Consider the following 17,819-nt stretch of genomic DNA (forward strand, 5'->3'; position numbering starts at 1 on the left):
AGGACAAGAAGGAGAGTGATGGAGTGCTGCATCAGATGACATGGCCTCCACAATCCCCCGACCTCAACCCAATTGAGATGGTTTGGGATGAGTTGGACCACAGAGTGAAGGAAAAGCAGCCAACAAGTGCTCCGCATATGTGGGAACTCCTTCAAGACTATTGGAAAAGCATTCGAGATGACTACCTCATGAAGCTGGTTGAGAGAATGCCAAGAGTGTGCAAAGCTGTCATCAAGGCAAAGGGTGGCTACTTTGAAGAATCTCAAATATATTTTGATTTGTTTAACACTTTTTTGGTTACTACATGTTTCCAAATGGGTTATTTCATAGTTTTGATGTCTTCACTATTATTCTACAATGTAGAAAATAGTAGAAATAAAGAAAAACCCTTGAATGAGTAGGTGTGTCCAAACTTTTGACTGGTGCTCTAAGTATTCACACCCCTGAGTCAATACTTTGTAGAAGCACCTTTGGCGGCGATTACATCTTTGAGTCATCTTGGTTATATTTGTATCAGCTTTGCACATCTGGATTTAGGGATTTTCTCCCATTCGTCCCTGCAGGTTTTCTCAAGCTCTGTTAAGTTAGATGGGGAGTGGCGGTGAACAGCAATCTTCAGGTATTTCCGCAGATTTTTCAGTCTGGGCTTTGGCTGGGCCACTCAAGGACTTTCACATTCTTGTTCTGAAGCCATTTTAGCGTTGCCTTTGCTGTATGCTTGGGGTCATTGTTCTGTTGGAACGTAAATCTTCACCCCAGTCTAAAGTCGTTAGCACTCTGACGCAGGTTCTCAAGGATTTGTCTGTATTTGGCTCCATTCATTGTTCCCTGTATCCTTACCAGTCTCCCAGTTCCTGCCTCTGAAACGCATCCCCATAGCATTATGCTGCCACCACCATGCTTCACACTAGAGATGGTGCTAGATGGGTGATGAGCTGTGCCTGGTTTTCTCCAGACATAGCGCTTTGCATTCAGGCCAAAGAGTTCCGTTTTTGTCTCATCAGACCACAGAATCTTTTGCCTTATGCTCTCAGAGTCTTTCACGTGCCTTTTTGCCAACTCCAGGCGTGCTGTCATATGCCTTTTTCTCAGGATTGGCTTCCGTCTGGCCACTCTCCCATAAAGCCCTGATTGGTGAAGCACTGTAGAGACTGTTGTACTTCTGGCAGATTCTCCCATCTCAGCCAAGGAACTCTGTAGTTCTGTCAGAGTGGTCATTGGGTTCATGGTCACCTCCCCGACCAAGGTCCTTCTTGCCCGGTTGCTCAGTTTGGTTCGGATGGCCGGCTCTAGGCAGAGTCTGGGTAGTTCCGTATTATTTCCCGATGATGGCGACCTCTGTGCTCTTGGAAACTTTCAACACTCTAGAAATAGTTTTATACCCGTCCCCAGATACATGCCTCATCACAATTCTATATCGGAGATCTACGGACAGTTCCTTGGACTTCATGGTATAGTTTCTGCGCTGAAATGCTCTGACAACTGTGGGACCTTATATAGACAGGTGTGTTGCTTTCTAAATCATGTCCAAACCATTAAATTGGCCACAGGTGGACTCCAATCAAGTTGTAAGGATGATCAAAGGAAATTTGGATGCACCTGAGCTCAATTTGGAGCGTCATAATAAAGGGATGTGAATAGTTAAGTAAGTTAGATATTTCTGTATTTCATTTTCAATACATTTGCTAACATTTCTAAAAACATGTTTTCACTTTGTCATTATGGGATAGTGTGTGTAGCTGGGTGAGAAAAATATATTTAATTCAGGCTGTAACACAACAAAATGTGGAATAAGTCAAGGGGTATGAATACTTTCTGAAGGCCCTGTAAATACTGTATTATTGGCATTATGCATTAAAGAACCAACCTCAAATGAAGGTAAGTACTTACTGTATGGGGCAGCTATTGGATACCACCATTCGATGTTCATATACAAATACATTTTGTATGCTATGCATCCCCAAATGAGGCAACATTTAATCCCAAACCATATATTGTTTCGATATATGTGAATAAGACACATCCCCATTTGGTTGATGTTCGATATTAAATACTCTCTTCCGCATCCTCATATGTTATTTTGATAACATTCAAAGTTAATTGAAATTGTCCACAAGCTCCAGTTTCTTCCATGCTGTTGGTGAATATTACTGTCTGTAGGTGGTAGTATCTACTGTGTATTGACTGCTTTGTTTTAATGCGCCTGTGAACGGTTTCTTGGATGTGATAGTGTGTGTATGGGTGTGAACGAGAGTGAATATTTGGTGTCCCAGTCTACTTCCCCTAGGTCACTGTGTTGCTCTGTGTGACTGCTGTTCTAACCCCTGCCCCTAGGTCACTGTGTTGCTCTGTGTGACTGCTGTTCTAACCCCTGCCCCTAGGTCACTGTGTTGCTCTGTGTGACTGCTGTTCTAACCCCTGCCCCTAGGTCACTGTGTTGCTCTGTGTGACTGCTGTTCTAACCCCCTGCCCCTAGGTCACTGTGTTGCTCTGTGTGACTGCTGTTCTAACCCCTGCCCTTAGGTCACTGTGTTGCTCTGTGTGACTGCTGTTCTAACCCCCTGCCCCTAGGTCACTGTGTTGCTCTGTGTGACTGCTGTTCTAACCCCCTGCCCCTAGGTCACTGTGTTGCTCTGTGTGACTGCTGTTCTAACCCCTGCCCCTAGGTCACTGTGTTGCTCTGTGTGACTGCTGTTCTAACCCCTGCCCCTAGGTCACTGTGTTGCTCTGTGTGACTGCTGTTCTAACCCCTGCCCCTAGGTCACTGTGTTGCTCTGTGACTGCTGTTCTAACCCCTGCCCCTAGGTCACTGTGTTGCTCTGTGTGACTGCTGTTCTAACCCCTGCCCCTAGGTCACTGTGTTGCTCTGTGACTGCTGTTCTAACCCCTGCCCCTAGGTCACTGTGTTGCTCTGTGTGACTGCTGTTCTAACCCCCTGCCCCTTAGGTCACTGTGTTGCTCTGTGACTGCTGTTCTAACCCCTGCCCCTAGGTCACTGTGTTGCTCTGTGTGACTGCTGTTCTAACCCCTGCCCCTAGGTCACTGTGTTGCTCTGTGTGACTGCTGTTCTAACCCCTGCCCCTAGGTCACTGTGTTGCTCTGTGTGACTGCTGTTCTAACCCCTGCCCTTAGGTCACTGTGTTGCTCTGTGTGACTGCTGTTCTAACCCCTGCCCTTAGGTCACTGTGTTGCTCTGTGTGACTGCTGTTCTAACCCCTGCCCTTAGGTCAATGTGTTGCTCTGTGACTGCTGTTCTAACCCCTGCCCCTAGGTCACTGTGTTGCTCTGTGTGACTGCTGTTCTAACCCCTGCCCCTAGGTCACTGTGTTGCTCTGTGTGACTGCTGTTCTAACCCCTGCCCCTAGGTCACTGTGTTGCTCTGTGTGACTGCTGTTCTAACCCCTGCCCCTAGGTCACTGTGTTGCTCTGTGTGACTGCTGTTCTAACCCCTGCCCCTAGGTCACTGTGTTGCTCTGTGTGACTGCTGTTCTAACCCCTGCCCCTAGGTCACTGTGTTGCTCTGTGACCGTGTGGCTGCTGTTCTAACCCCTGCAGGTTGGAGCCAGCTGGCTGCTATGCACTGTGTGATGCTGCCTGACCTGCTGGGCCTGGACAAGTTTAGACCACCTCTACTGGAGATGTTGGCACGCCGCTGGCAGGACCGCTGTCTAGAGGTAATACACTGGCAGGACCGCTGTCTAGAGGTAATACACTGGCAGGACCGCTGTCTAGAGGTAATACACTGGCAGGACCGCTGTCTAGAGGCAATACACTGGCAGGACCGCTGTCTAGAGGTAAAACACTGGCAGGACCGCTGTCTAGAGGTAATACACTGGCAGGACCGCTGTCTAGAGGTAATACACTGGCAGGACCGCTGTCTAGAGGTAATACACTGGCAGGACCGCTGTCTAGAGGTAATACACTGGCAGGACCGCTGTCTAGAGGTAAAACACTGGAAGGACCGCTGTCTAGAGGTTAAACACTGGCAGGACCGCTGTCTAGGGGTAATACACTGGCAGGACCGCTGTCTAGAGGTAATACACTGGCAGGACCGCTGTCTAGAGGTACTACACTGGCAGGACTGCTGTCTAGAGGTAAAACACTGGCAGGACCGCTGTCTAGAGGTAAAACACTGGCATAGAGGTAAAACACTGGCAGGACCGCTGTCTAGAGGTAATACACTGGCAGGACCGCTGTCTAGAGGTAATACACTGGCAGGACCGCTGTCTAGAGGTTAAACACTGGCAGGACCGCTGTCTAGAGGTAATACACTGGCAGGACCGCTGTCTAGAGGTAATACACTGGCAGGACCGCTGTCTAGAGGTAATACACTGGCAGGACCGCTGTCTAGAGGTAATACACTGGCAGGACCGCTGTCTAGAGGTAATACACTGGCAGGACCGCTGTCTAGAGGTAAAACACTGGCAGGACCGCTGTCTAGAGGTAATACACTGGCAGGACCGCTGTCTAGAGGTAATATCAATCAATCAATTTTATTTTATATAGCCCTTCGTACATCAGCTAATATCTCGAAGTGCTGTACAGAAACCCAGCCTAAAACCCCAAACAGCTAGTAATGCAGGTGTAGAAGCACGGTGGCTAGGAAAAACTCCCTAGAAAGGCCAAAACCTAGGAAGAAACCTAGAGAGGAACCAGGCTATGAGGGGTGGCCAGTCCTCTTCTGGCTGTGCCGGGTGGAGATTATAGCAGAACCATGCCAAGATGTTCAAAAATGTTCATAAGTGACAAGCATGGTCAAATAATAATCAGGAATAAATCTCAGTTGGCTTTTCATAGCCGATCATTAAGAGTTGAAAACAGCAGGTCTGGGACAGGTAGGGGTTCCATAACCGCAGGCAGAACAGTTGAAACTGGAATAGCAGCAAGGCCAGGCGGACTGGGGACAGCAAGGAGTCACCACGGCCGGTAGTCCCGACGTATGGTCCTAGGGCTCAGGTCTCTCAGTTGGCTTTTCATAGCCGATCATTAAGAGTTGAAAACAGCAGGTCTGGGACAGGTAGGGGTTTCGTAACCGCAGGCAGAACAGTTGAAACTGGAATAGCAGCAAGGCCAGGCGGACTGGGGACAGCAAGGTGTCAGCATGCCCGGTAGTCCTGACGTATGGTCCTAGGGCTCAGGTTCTCAGAGAGAAAGAGAGAACGAGAGAATTAGAGAGAGCATACTTAAATTCACACAGGACACTGGATAAGACAGGAGAAGTACTCCAGGTATAACCAACTAACCCCAGCCCCCGACACATAAACTACTGCAGCATAAATACTGGAGGCTGAGACAGGAGCGGTCCGGAGACACTGTGGCCCCATCCGAAGAAACCCCGGACAGGGCCAAACAGGAAGGATATAACCCCACCCACTCTGCCAAAGCACAGCCCCGCACCACTAGAGGGATATCCTCAACCACCAACTTACAATCCTGAGACAAGGCCGAGTATAGCCCACAGAGGTCTCCACCACAGCACAAACCAAGGGGGCGCCAACCCAGACAGGAAGATCACGTCAGTAACTCAACCCACTCAAGTGACGCACCCCTCCTAGGGACGGCATGAAAGAGCACCAGCAAGCCAGTGACTCAGCCCCTGTAACAGGGTTAGAGGCAGAGAACCCCAGTGGAGAGAGGGGAACCGGCCTGGCAGAGACAGCAAGGGCTGTTCGTTGCTCCAGAGCCTTTCCGTTCACCTTCACACTCCTGGGCCAGACTACACTCAATCATATGACCTACTGAAGAGATAAGTCTTCAGTAAAGACTTAAAGGTTGAGACCGAGTCTGCGTCTCTCACATGGGTAGGCAGACTGTTCCATAAAAATGGAGATCTATAGGAGAAAGCCCTGCCTCCCGCTGTTTGCTTAGAAATTCTAGGGACAATTAGGAGGCCTGCGTCTTGTGACCGTAGCGTACGTATTGGTATGTACGGCAGGACCAACTCGGAAAGATAGGTAGGAGCAAGCCCATGTAACGCTTTATAGGTTAACAGTAAAACCTTGAAATCAGCCCTTGCCTTAACAGGAAGCCAGTGTAGGTAATACACTGGCAGGACCGCTGTCTAGAGGTAATACACTGGCAGGACCGCTGTCTAGAGGTAATACACTGGCAGGACCGCTGTCTAGAGGTAATACACTGGCAGGACCGCTGTCTAGAGGTAATACACTGGCAGGACCGCTGTCTAGGGGTAATACACTGGCAGGACCGCTGTCTAGAGGTAAAAGACTGGCAGGACCGCTGTCTAGAGGTAAAACACTGGCAGGACCGCTGTCTAGAGGTAATACACTGGTAGGACCGCTGTCTAGAGGTAATACACTGGCAGGACCGCTGTCTAGAGGTAAAACACTGGCAGGACCGCTGTCTAGAGGTAAAACTCTGGCAGGACCGCTGTCTAGAGGTAATACACTGGCAGGACTGCTGTCTAGAGGTAAAACACTAGCAGGACCGCTGTCTAGAGGTAATACACTGGCAGGACCGCTGTCTAGAGGTAAAACACTGGCAGGACCGCTGTCTAGAGGTAAAACACTGGCATAGAGGTAAAACACTGGCAGGACCGCTGTCTAGAGGTAATACACTGGCAGGACCGCTGTCTAGAGGTAATACACTGGCAGGACCGCTGTCTAGAGGTAAAACACTGGCAGGACCGCTGTCTAGAGGTAAAACACTGGCAGGACCGCTGTCTAGAGGTAAAACACTGGCAGGACCGCTGTCTAGAGGTAAAACACTGGCAGGACCGCTGTCTAGAGGTAAAACACTGGCAGGACCGCTGTCTAGAGGTAATACACTGGCAGGACCGCTGTCTAGAGGTAATGCACTGGCAGGACCGCTGTCTAGAGGTATATACACTGGCAGGACCGCTGTCTAGAGGTATATACACTGGCAGGACCGCTGTCTAGAGGTAATACACTGGCAGGACCGCTGTCTAGAGGTAAAACACTGGCAGGACCGCTGTCTAGAGGTAATACACTGGCAGGACCGCTGTCTAGAGGTAATACACTGGCAGGACCGCTGTCTAGAGGTAATACACTGGCAGGACCGCTGTCTAGAGGTAATACACTGGCAGGACCGCTGTCTAGAGGTAATACACTGGCAGGACCGCTGTCTAGAGGTAAAACACTGGCAGGACCGCTGTCTAGAGGTAATACACTGGCAGGGCCGCTGTCTAGAGGTAATACACTGGCAGGACCGCTGTCTAGAGGTAATACACTGGCAGGACCGCTGTCTAGAGGTAATACACTGGCAGGACCGCTGTCTAGAGGTAAAACACTGGCAGGACCGCTGTCTAGAGGTAAAACACTGGCAGGACCGCTGTCTAGAGGTAATACACTGGCAGGACCGCTTTTTAGAGGTAAAACACTGGCAGGACCACTGTCTAGAGGTAAAACACTGGCAGGACCGCTGTCTAGAGGTAAAACACTGGCAGGACCGCTGTCTAGAGGTAATACACTGGCAGGACCGCTGTCTAGAGGTAAAACACTGGCAGGACCACTGTCTAGAGGTAAAACACTGGCAGGACCGCTGTCTAGAGGTAATACACTGGCAGGACCGCTGTCTAGAGGTAATACACTGGCAGGACCGCTGTCTAGAGGTAATACACTGGCAGGACTGCTGTCTAGAGGTAAAACACTGGCAGGACCGCTGTCTAGAGGTAATACACTGGCAGGGCCGCTGTCTAGAGGTAATACACTGGCATGACCGCTGTCTAGAGCTAATACACTGGCAGGACCGCTGTCTAGAGGTAATACACTGGCAGGACCACTGTCTAGAGGTAATACACTGGCAGGACCGCTGTTTAGAGGTAATACACTGCGCTGGCAGGACTGCTGTCTAGTGGTAATACACTGGCAGGACCGCTGTCTAGAGGTAATACACTGGCAGGACCGCTGTCTAGAGGTAATACACTGGCAGGACCGCTGTCTAGAGGTAATACACTGGCAGGACCGCTGTCTAGAGGTAATACACTGGCAGGACCGCTGTCTAGAGGTAATACACTGGCAGGACCGCTGTCTAGAGGTAATACACTGGCAGGACCGCTGTCTAGAGGTAATACACTGGCAGGACCGCTTTTTAGAGGTAATACACTGCACTGGCAGGACCGCTGTTTAGAGGTAAAACACTGGCAGGACCGCTCTCTATAGGTAATACACTGGCAGGACCGCTGTTTAGAGGTAATACACTGGCAGGACCGCTGTCTAGAGGTAATACACTGGCAGGACCGCTGTCTAGAGGTAATACACAGGCAGGACCGCTGTCTAGAGGTAAAACACTGGCAGGACCGCTGTCTAGAGGTAATACACTGGCAGGACCGCTGTCTAGAGGTAATACACTGGCAGGACCGCTGTCTAGAGGTAATACACTGGCAGGGCCGCTGTCTAGAGGTAATACACTGGCATGACCGCTGTCTAGAGGTAATACACTGGCAGGACCGCTGTCTAGAGGTAATACACTGGCAGGACCGCTGTCTAGAGGTAATACACTGGCAGGACCGCTGTTTAGAGGTAATACACTGCGCTGGCAGGACTGCTGTCTAGAGGTAATACACTGGCAGGACCGCTGTCTAGAGGTAATACACTGGCAGGACCGCTGTCTATAGGTAATACACTGGCAGGACCGCTGTCTAGAGGTAATACACTGGCAGGACCGCTGTCTAGTGGTAATACACTGGCAGGACCGCTGTCTAGAGGTAATACACTGGCAGGACCGCTGTCTAGAGGTAATACACTGGCAGGACCGCTGTTTAGTGGTAATACTGCGCTGGCAGGACTGCTGTCTAGAGGTAATACACTGGCAGGACCGCTGTCTAGAGGTAATACACTGGCAGGACCGCTGTCTAGAGGTAATACACTGGCAGGACCGCTGTCTAGAGGTAATACACTGGCAGGACCGCTGTCTAGAGGTAAAACACTGGCAGGACCGCTGTCTAGAGGTAATACACTGGCAGGACCGCTGTCTAGAGGTAATACACTGGCAGGACCGCTGTTTAGAGGTAATACACTGCGCTGGCAGGACTGCTGTCTAGAGGTAATACACTGGCAGGACCGCTGTCTAGAGGTAATACACTGGCAGGACCGCTGTCTATAGGTAATACACTGGCAGGACCGCTGTCTAGAGGTAATACACTGGCAGGACCGCTGTCTAGTGGTAATACACTGGCAGGACCGCTGTCTAGAGGTAATACACTTCCAGGACCGCTGTCTAGCGGTAATACACTGGCAGGACCGCTGTCTAGAGGTAATACACTGGCAGGACCGCTGTCTAGAGGTAATACACTGGCAGGACCGCTGTCTAGAGGTAAAACACTGGCAGGACCGCTGTCTAGAGGTAATACACTGGCAGGACCGCTGTCTAGAGGTAATACACTGGCAGGACCGCTGTCTAGAGGTAATACACTGGCAGGACCGCTGTCTAGAGGTAATACACTGGCAGGACCGCTGTCTAGAGGTAATACACTGGCAGGACCGCTGTCTAGAGGTAATACACTGGCAGGACCGCTGTTTAGAGGTAATACACTGGCAGGACCGCTGTCTAGAGGTAATACACTGGCAGGACCGCTGTCTAGAGGTAATACACTGGCAGGACCGCTGTCTAGAGGTAATACACTGGCAGGACCGCTGTCTAGAGGTATTACACTGCGCTGGCAGGACCGCTGTCTAGAGGTAATACACTGGCAGGACCGCTGTCTAGAGGTAATACACTGCGCTGGCAGGACCGCTGTCTAGAGGTAATACACTGCGCTGGCAGGACCGCTGTCTAGAGGTAATACACTGCGCTGGCAGGACCGCTGTTTAGAGGTAATACACTGGCAGGACCGCTGTCTAGAGGTAATACACTGGCAGGACCGCTGTCTAGAGGTAATACACTGGCAGGACCGCTGTCTAGAGGTATTACACTGCGCTGGCAGGACCGCTGTTTAGAGGTAATACACTGGCAGGACCGCTGTCTAGAGGTATTACACTGCGCTGGCAGGACCGCTGTTTAGAGGTAATACACTGGCAGGACCGCTGTCTAGAGGTAATACACTGCGCTGGCAGGACCGCTGTCAAGAGGTAATACACTGCGCTGGCAGGACCGCTGTCTAGAAGTAATACACTGCGCTGGCAGGACCGCTGTCTAGAGGTAATACACTGGCAGGACCGCTGTTTAGAGGTAAAAACACTATAGAAATATTTAAAATAATTATATTTCAACGTAAACACTCTGGTGCACAGAATAACATGGCCAGGTTAGGGTTAGTGTAGCCGTGTGAGGGGTTAGGGTTAGCTCAGGTTAGGGTTAACTCAGGTTAGGGTTAACTCAGGTTAGGGTTAGTTCAGGTTGGGTAGAGGTCATTGGTAGATGAGTAGGGTCTCTCGGTTTCTTCCTCTCCTGTTTACTCCATTGCCATTTCCTCACATGCTGTAAATTGGTCCTGTGTGGCTCAGTTGGTAGAGCATGGCGCTAGCAACTCCAAGGGTCGTGGGTTCGAGTCCCGCTGGGGCCACCCATTTGAACGTCTGCTAAATGACATATTATTATATTATATTAGCTTACAGGTTCATAACCTGCGTCTGTCTGTCCACCAGCGTACGCACATCTTTTAATAAAGGCTCTGAGAGACTCATGTATTTTTACCTGTTGGGATGTCTCTGTTGTCAGCTGCTGATGTTTCTCCAGGTAAAATATATATAATATGTGGATTTGTCCTCCAGGTGAGGGAGGCTGCCCAGGCCTTGCTCCTGGCTGAGCTGCGGAGGATTGGTCAGTCAGGCAGGAAGGATACCATCGACCTGTGGGCACCGTACCTGCCTCAGTACGTGGACCAAGTCAGCTCACGTAAGTCTACGCCGCTGTGTGTGTGTGTGTGTGTGTGTGTGTACGTGTGGGGATACAGTGTATAACATCAATGGGCAGTCAGTCACATTCATATTTTAAAGCCAACCTCAGAGCCGCCCTTCCTTTAGCCGTTTGTCTTCTCAGTTCTTTACAGCGCCGTCAAACAACACTGTTACTTCCTGGTTCCTCTTTGTCTGTCAGAGAAAGGTGCTAGAATGAAATAATGGATTTATCATATGAGCGGCTGATCGAAGCCTTTGAATTGAGCATCTGTGGTACGCCGTGGGCGTTGAGAGGGGGAGAGGGACTGTGTGTGTGGGGAGAGGGACTGTGTGTGTGTGTGTGTGTGTGTGTGTGTGTGTGTGTGTGTGTGGGGGAGAGAGGGACTTGTGTTTCTTTACACACAACTCCTGTATTTAATCACGCAGGTCAGATGACGTCATTGATAGTGGGCAGAATCAGCAGAAGCCAGGCTTCACAGCATCACAGCTTCCCTGATATAACAGCATCACAGCTTCCTGATATAACAGCATCACAGCTTCCCTGATATAACACCGTATGGGACAAACACACACAATGCATAGAAAGCCAGTGTGGGAGCGTCACAGTGGTGCTTACAAGGTGGACTAACAGTGTTATTGGGCTGCAGAGCCACAGTGGGGTTTTGAAGGTGGACTGTGATGTGAGGGTGTGTGTGTGTGTCTGCTATGCGATGTGAGTGTGTGTGTGTGTGTGTCTGCTATGCGATGTGAGTGTGTGTGTGTGTGTGTCTGCTATGCGATGTGAGTGTGTGTGTGTGTGTCTGCAATGCGATGTGAGTGGCCGTGCCTCTCAAAGCATTAACCAATTAACCCCATCCCAGCCGTTATCCTGGTCATACTATCAGGTTTTATTTACTGGCTAAATAAATTAGACAAAGTAATGAGGCTATCCCAGCCAGACAGCCAGACAGCCAGACAGCCAGACAGCCAGACAGCCAGACAGCCAGCCAGACAGACAGACAGCCAGCCAGCCAGCCCATCACATAGAGGTCTGTTCTCACTACTAAAACACTGCTGTAGAAGAACCCATCACATAGAGGTCTGTTCTCACTACTAAAACACTGCTGTAGAAGAACCCATCACATAGAGGTCTGTTCTCACTACTAAAACACAGCTGTAGAAAAACCCATCACATAGAGCTGTTCTCACTACTAAAACACTGCTGTAGAAGAACCCATCACATAGAGGTCTGTTCTCACTACTAAAACACTGCTGTAGAAGAACCCATCACATAGAGGTCTGTTCTCACTACTAAAACACTGCTGTAGAAGAACCCATCACATAGAGCTGTTCTCACTACTAAAACACTGCTGCAGAAGAACCCATCACATAGAGGTCTGTTCTCACTACTAAAACACTGCTGTAGAAGAACCCATCACATAGAGGTCTGTTCTCACTACTAAAACACTGCTGTAGAAGAACCCATCACATAGAGGTCTGTTCTCACTACTAAAAACACAGCTGTAGAAGAACCCATCACATAGAGGTCTGTTCTCACTACTAAAACACTGCTGTAGAAGAACCCATCACATAGAGGTCTGTTCTCACTACTAAAACACTGCTGTAGAAGAACCCATCACATAGAGGTCTGTTCTCACTACTAAAACACTGCTGTAGAAGAACCCATCACATAGAGGTCTGTTCTCACTACTAAAACACTGCTGTAGAAGAACATGGTTCAGTCTTTATTGTAGGCTACATTTCGATGAACCTGACGGTGTATAGAAACTATGCCTGTGTCTCAAATGGCACCCTATTCACTATATAGTGCACTACTTTTGATCAGAGCTTTTGGGGTGCCTAAAAGTAACATACAAGTAGTGCACGATATAGTGAATAGGGTGCCATTTGAGACACAGCCAGTGGTTAACAGAGGCATAGAGGGTGCTATGGCAAGGCCAACGATACCAGTGAATATGTTGGAATAGTGGGTTATATGGGCTGAATCCCTGTATGAGGCCTGGAGGAAAGATGGCCAAATGTAACATCTGTTGCCTCACTCATACCAGCAGACAGACAGACAGACAGAGGAGAGTTGCCACTAGTCTGCTGCTGACCTGTAGCCTGACACAGCCAGTCTGCTGCTGACCTGTAGCCTGACACAGCCAGTCTGCTGCTGACCTGTAGCCTGACACAGCCAGTCTGGTGCTGACCTGTAGCCTGACACAGCCAGTCTGGTGCTGACCTGTAGCCTGACACAGCCAGTCTGCTGCTGACCTGTAGCCTGACACAGCCAGTCTGGTGCTGACCTGTAGCCTGACACAGCCAGTCTGGTGCTGACCTGTAGCCTGACACAGCCAGTCTGCTGCTGACCTGTAGCCTGACACAGCCAGTCTGGTGCTGACCTGTAGCCTGACACAGCCAGTCTGCTGCTGACCTGTAGCCTGACACAGCCAGTCTGGTGCTGACCTGTAGCCTGACACAGCCAGTCTGCTGCTGACCTGTAGCCTGACACAGCCAGTCTGGTGCTGACCTGTAGCCTGATACAGCCAGTCTGCTGCTGACCTGTAGCCTGACACAGCCAGTCTGCTGCTGACCTGTAGCCTGACACAGCCAGTCTGCTGCTGACCTGTAGCCTCTCTCTCTCGGGATGATACCAGTATCGGGATACTCGTTAGGATCGTGGCAAGGAAACAAAACACGAAGCGGATTCAATATATCACAATACTGGTATCTTCACAGCCCTAATAGCTATCCCAGAGACAGGGAGCTGTAATCCATCCCAGAGACAGGGAGCTGTAATCCATCCCAGAGACAGGGAGCTGTAATCCATCCCAGAGACAGGGAGCTGTAATCCATCCCAGAGACAGGGAGCTGTGATCCATCCCAGAGACAGGGAGCTGTGATCCATCCCAGAGACAGGGAGCTGTGATCCATCCCAGAGACAGGGAGCTGTGATCCATCCCAGAGACAGGGAGCTGTGATCCATCCCAGAGACAGGGAGCTGTAATCCATCCCAGAGACAGGGAGCTGTAATCCATCCCAGAGACAGGGAGCTGTAATCCATCCCAGAGACAGGGAGCTGTAATCCATCCCAGAGACAGGGAGCTGTGATCCATCCCAGAGACAGGGAGCTGTGATCCATCCCAGAGACAGGGAGCTGTGATCCATCCCAGAGACAGGGAGCTGTGATCCATCCCAGAGACAGGGAGCTGTGATCCATCCCAGAGACAGGGAGCTGTGATCCATCCCAGAGACAGGGAGCTGTAATCCATCCCAGAGACAGGGAGCTGTAATTCATCTCTCTTCTAGAGCCCTGCACGGGCATGAATTTGAAGTCCGAGCCCTACCCATGCCGCGACGTTCAGGCCCTACCCTACCCAGGCCTGATTGCTTCTGCCAAATTTAAAGCCCGGCCCTGCCCGAAATCAGAAATTCCTCCATTAGTAAATTCATTAGCTACTTCTGTCTGTCACTCGCTCCCTGCGCGCTGCTCGCTCTGCATGCGCTCTGCTCGGGCTCTACTTATGGCGGCTCTGGGTCTGTGAGTATCCATAGCAACAGCTCCGATTGAGCTACTCCGCTCAGTGACAAGACATGAGAGCATTTAGAGTGACTTTTCATTATTATTATTATTATTCATTTTTCTTCTTCTGTGAAATAATCTCTCTTGTCTTATATTTCACAAGGTAGAAGCACTTCTGATACCATGCTATGATCTTAGTCAGATGTGACTGTACTGTGAGCAGAGCACGAGCAAATGGCTCAGCTTCAAAATGTTAGTGATACATTTTGTGATACCTGAGCCCTGCCCGTACCCTAGTTATTGATGAATAAACAGGCCCTACCCGGTCCTAACTCGATGTATAATGTCGGGTAGCAGAGCTCTACTCTCTTCAGGAGAGATTCAATTAATAAAAAGCATTTTACATCTGGGTTTACAGCTTCTCCATCCTCGAGGGGGAGATCAACCTCAAGATGCAGGCGTCCTTCTTAACTCAGTTGCCGGAGAGGAAAGAAACCGCTCAGGGATTTCCTCATGAGGCCAGTGGTGACTTTAAAACGGTTACAGAGTTTTTAATGGCTGTGATAGGAGAAAACTGAGAATGGATTAACAACTTTATAGTTAATCCACAATAGGAACCTAAATGACAGTGTGAAAAGAAGGAAGCCTGGACAGAATAACAAATATTACAAAACATGCATCCTGTTTGCAATAAGGCACTAAAGTAAAACTGCAAAAAATGTGGCAAAGAATGGGAACTTTATTTCCTGAATACAAACCGTTATGATTGGGGCAAATCCAACACAACACATCACTGAGTCCCACGCTTCATATTTTCAAGCCTGGTGGTGGCTGCATCATGTTATACATTTACATTTACATTTGAGTCATTTAGCAGACGCTCTTATCCAGAGCGACTTACAGTTAAGTGAGTGCATACATTTTTCATACTGGGTATGCTTGTCATCGGCAAGGACTAGGGAGTTTTTATAGGATCAAAATAAATAAATGGAATAGAGCTAAGCACCAGGCAAAATCCTAGAGGAAAACCTGGTTCAGTCGGCTTTCCAAGATGACATTGAATGTTCCTCAGTGGCCAAGTTACAGTTTTGACTTAAATCTACTTGAAAATATATGGCAAGACTTGAAAATGGCTGTCTAGCAATGATCAACTTGACAGAGATTGAACAATACAGTTGTGCAAAGCTCTTAGAGACTTACCCAGAAAGACTCACAACTGTAATCACTGCCAAAGGTGATTCTAACATGTATCAACTCAGGGGTGTGTGAATACTTAAGTAAATTAGATATTTCTGTATTTCATTTTCAATCAATTTGCAAACATTTCTAAAAACCTGTTTTCACTTTGTCGTTATGGGGTACTGTGTGTAGATGGGGGAGATAATATATATTGAATCAGTTTTGAATTCAGGCTGTAAGAAAATGTGGAATAAGTCAAGGGGTATGAATACTTTCTGAAGGCCCTGTAATTACTTGACACACTGAAAAGAACTAACCAAAAAAACAAAACAAACTAGAATGAGAGAGAGAGAGAGAAGATAATTACTTGACACATTGGAAATAATTAACAAAAAAACAGAGCAAACTAGAATGCTATTTGGCCCTAAACAGAGAGTACACAGTGGCAGAATACCTGACCACTGTGACTGACCCAAACTTAAGGAAAGCTTTGACTATGTACAGACTCAGTGAGCATTGCCTTGCTGTTGAGAAAGGCCGCCGTAGGCAGACCTGGCTCTCAAGAGAAGACAGGCTATGTGCACACTGCCCACAAAATGAGGTGGAAACAGCTGCACTTCCTAACCTCCTGCCAAATGTATGACCATATTAGAGACACATATTTCCCTCAGATTACACAGACCCACAAAGAATGTGAAAACAAATCCAATTTTGATTATCTCCCTTATCTACTGGGTGAAATACCACAGTGTGCCATCACAGCAGCAAGATTTGTGACCTGTTGCCACAAGAAAAGGGCAACCAGTGAAGAACAAACACCATTGTAAATACAACCCATATTTATGTTTATTTATTTTCCATTTTGTACTTTAAATATTTGCACATCATTACAACACTGTATATAGACATAATATGACATTTGAAATGTCTTTATTATTTTGGAACTTTTGTGAGTGTAATATTTACTGTTCGCTTTTTGATTGTTTATTTCACTTTTGTTTATCTATTTAACTTGTTTTGGCAATGTTAATGTATGTTTCCCATACCAATAAAGCCCTTAAATTGAATTGAGTGAGAGAGCGAGAGACTTCATCTCTATTCAGCAGAGAGAGAGAGAGAGACTGTGTATTTGTGACTTTCAGAAATCGAAAGACATGGAGGCTGTAGTTAGAAACAGCTTTTATCTGCCTGCCTGCCTCCCGGGCTGAATAATTAATGTAGAGTGGAACCCCCCCCCCCAGGGAGGCATTCTCCTCTTCCCTCTATCTCTCCATCCCTCCATCTCTCTCTCCATTTCTCCATCCGGCCCACAGAGGATCTCTGTATTCCCAGCATCCACCCTGCTTCTCTTCAAACCCCACTGTGTTCCTCACTGGTGTGTGTTCCGGGAAGAGAGTGGGATTGTGCCATGTCCATATGAGTGGAGCCGCTGAGCCACCAGGCCACACTGATGGGACAGACACTGGCTCTGGGGAACAGCTGCCATGGCAACGGACCCTTGCTGGACAGTCTAGTGTTACCACAGGGAGGGAGAGAGATGGCGAGAGAGAGGGAGGGAGAGAGACAGACAAACACAGGGAGGGAGAGCTGTGGCGGCTGACCTCGGCAGGGGAACGAGGCGGCAGGGGAACGAGGCGGCAGGGGAACGAGGCGGCAGGGGAACGAGGCGGCAGGGGAACGAGGCGGCAGGGGAGCGAGGCGGCAGGGGAGCGAGGCGGCAGGGGAACGAGGCGGCAGGGGAACGAGGCGGCAGGGGAACGAGGCGGCAGGGGAGCGAGGCTGCAGGGGAGCGAGGCGGCAGGGGAACGAGGCGGCAGGGGAACGAGGCGGCAGGGGAGCGAGGCTGCAGGGGAGCGAGGCGGCAGGGGTCAGTGTATCTGATCCCTCTTTGTTTTCCTCAGTGTGTGTGTGCTCCTCTCTCTCTGCCTCCCAAAGCTCTCTGGGACAGGTCTCTGGTCTCTCTGCCTCCCAAAGCTCTCTGGGACAGGTCTCTGGTCTCTCTGCCTCCCAAAGCTCTCTGGGACAGGTCTCTGGTCTCTCTGCCTCCCAAAGCTCTCTGGGACAGGTCTCTGGTCTCTCTGCCTCCCAAAGCTCTCTGGGACAGGTCTCTGGTCTCTCTGCCTCCCAAAGCTCTCTGGGACAGGTCTCTGGTCTCTCTGCCTCCCAAAGCTCTCTGGGACAGGTCTCTGGTCTCTCTGCCTCCCAAAGCTCTCTGGGACAGGTCTCTGGTCTCTCTGCCTCCCAAAGCTCTCTGGGACAGGTCTCTGGTCTCTCTGCCTCCCAAAGCTCTCTGGGACAGGTCTCTGGTCTCTCTGCCTGCC

The 17,819-nt window shown here is 49.5% G+C and overlaps 1 protein-coding gene and 1 non-coding gene across 2 annotated transcripts in view; both read left to right on the forward strand.

Moving 5' to 3' along the window:
* Positions 1 to 17,819, forward strand: part of LOC121581917 (WD repeat-containing protein 7-like) — a 380,643-nt gene that overhangs the window by 110,074 nt on the left and 252,750 nt on the right. The window contains 2 exon segments of the mRNA XM_041897319.2: positions 3,556 to 3,674; positions 10,689 to 10,812. Coding sequence (XP_041753253.2) covers positions 3,556 to 3,674; positions 10,689 to 10,812 — 243 coding nt within the window.
* trnaa-agc lies at positions 10,405 to 10,480 on the forward strand. Its single transcript has one exon. It is a non-coding gene; the product is annotated as a tRNA-Ala (tRNA).

Source organism: Coregonus clupeaformis, chromosome 15 (assembly GCF_020615455.1).
Source record: "Coregonus clupeaformis isolate EN_2021a chromosome 15, ASM2061545v1, whole genome shotgun sequence".
Classification (NCBI taxonomy): Eukaryota; Metazoa; Chordata; class Actinopteri; order Salmoniformes; family Salmonidae; genus Coregonus; species Coregonus clupeaformis.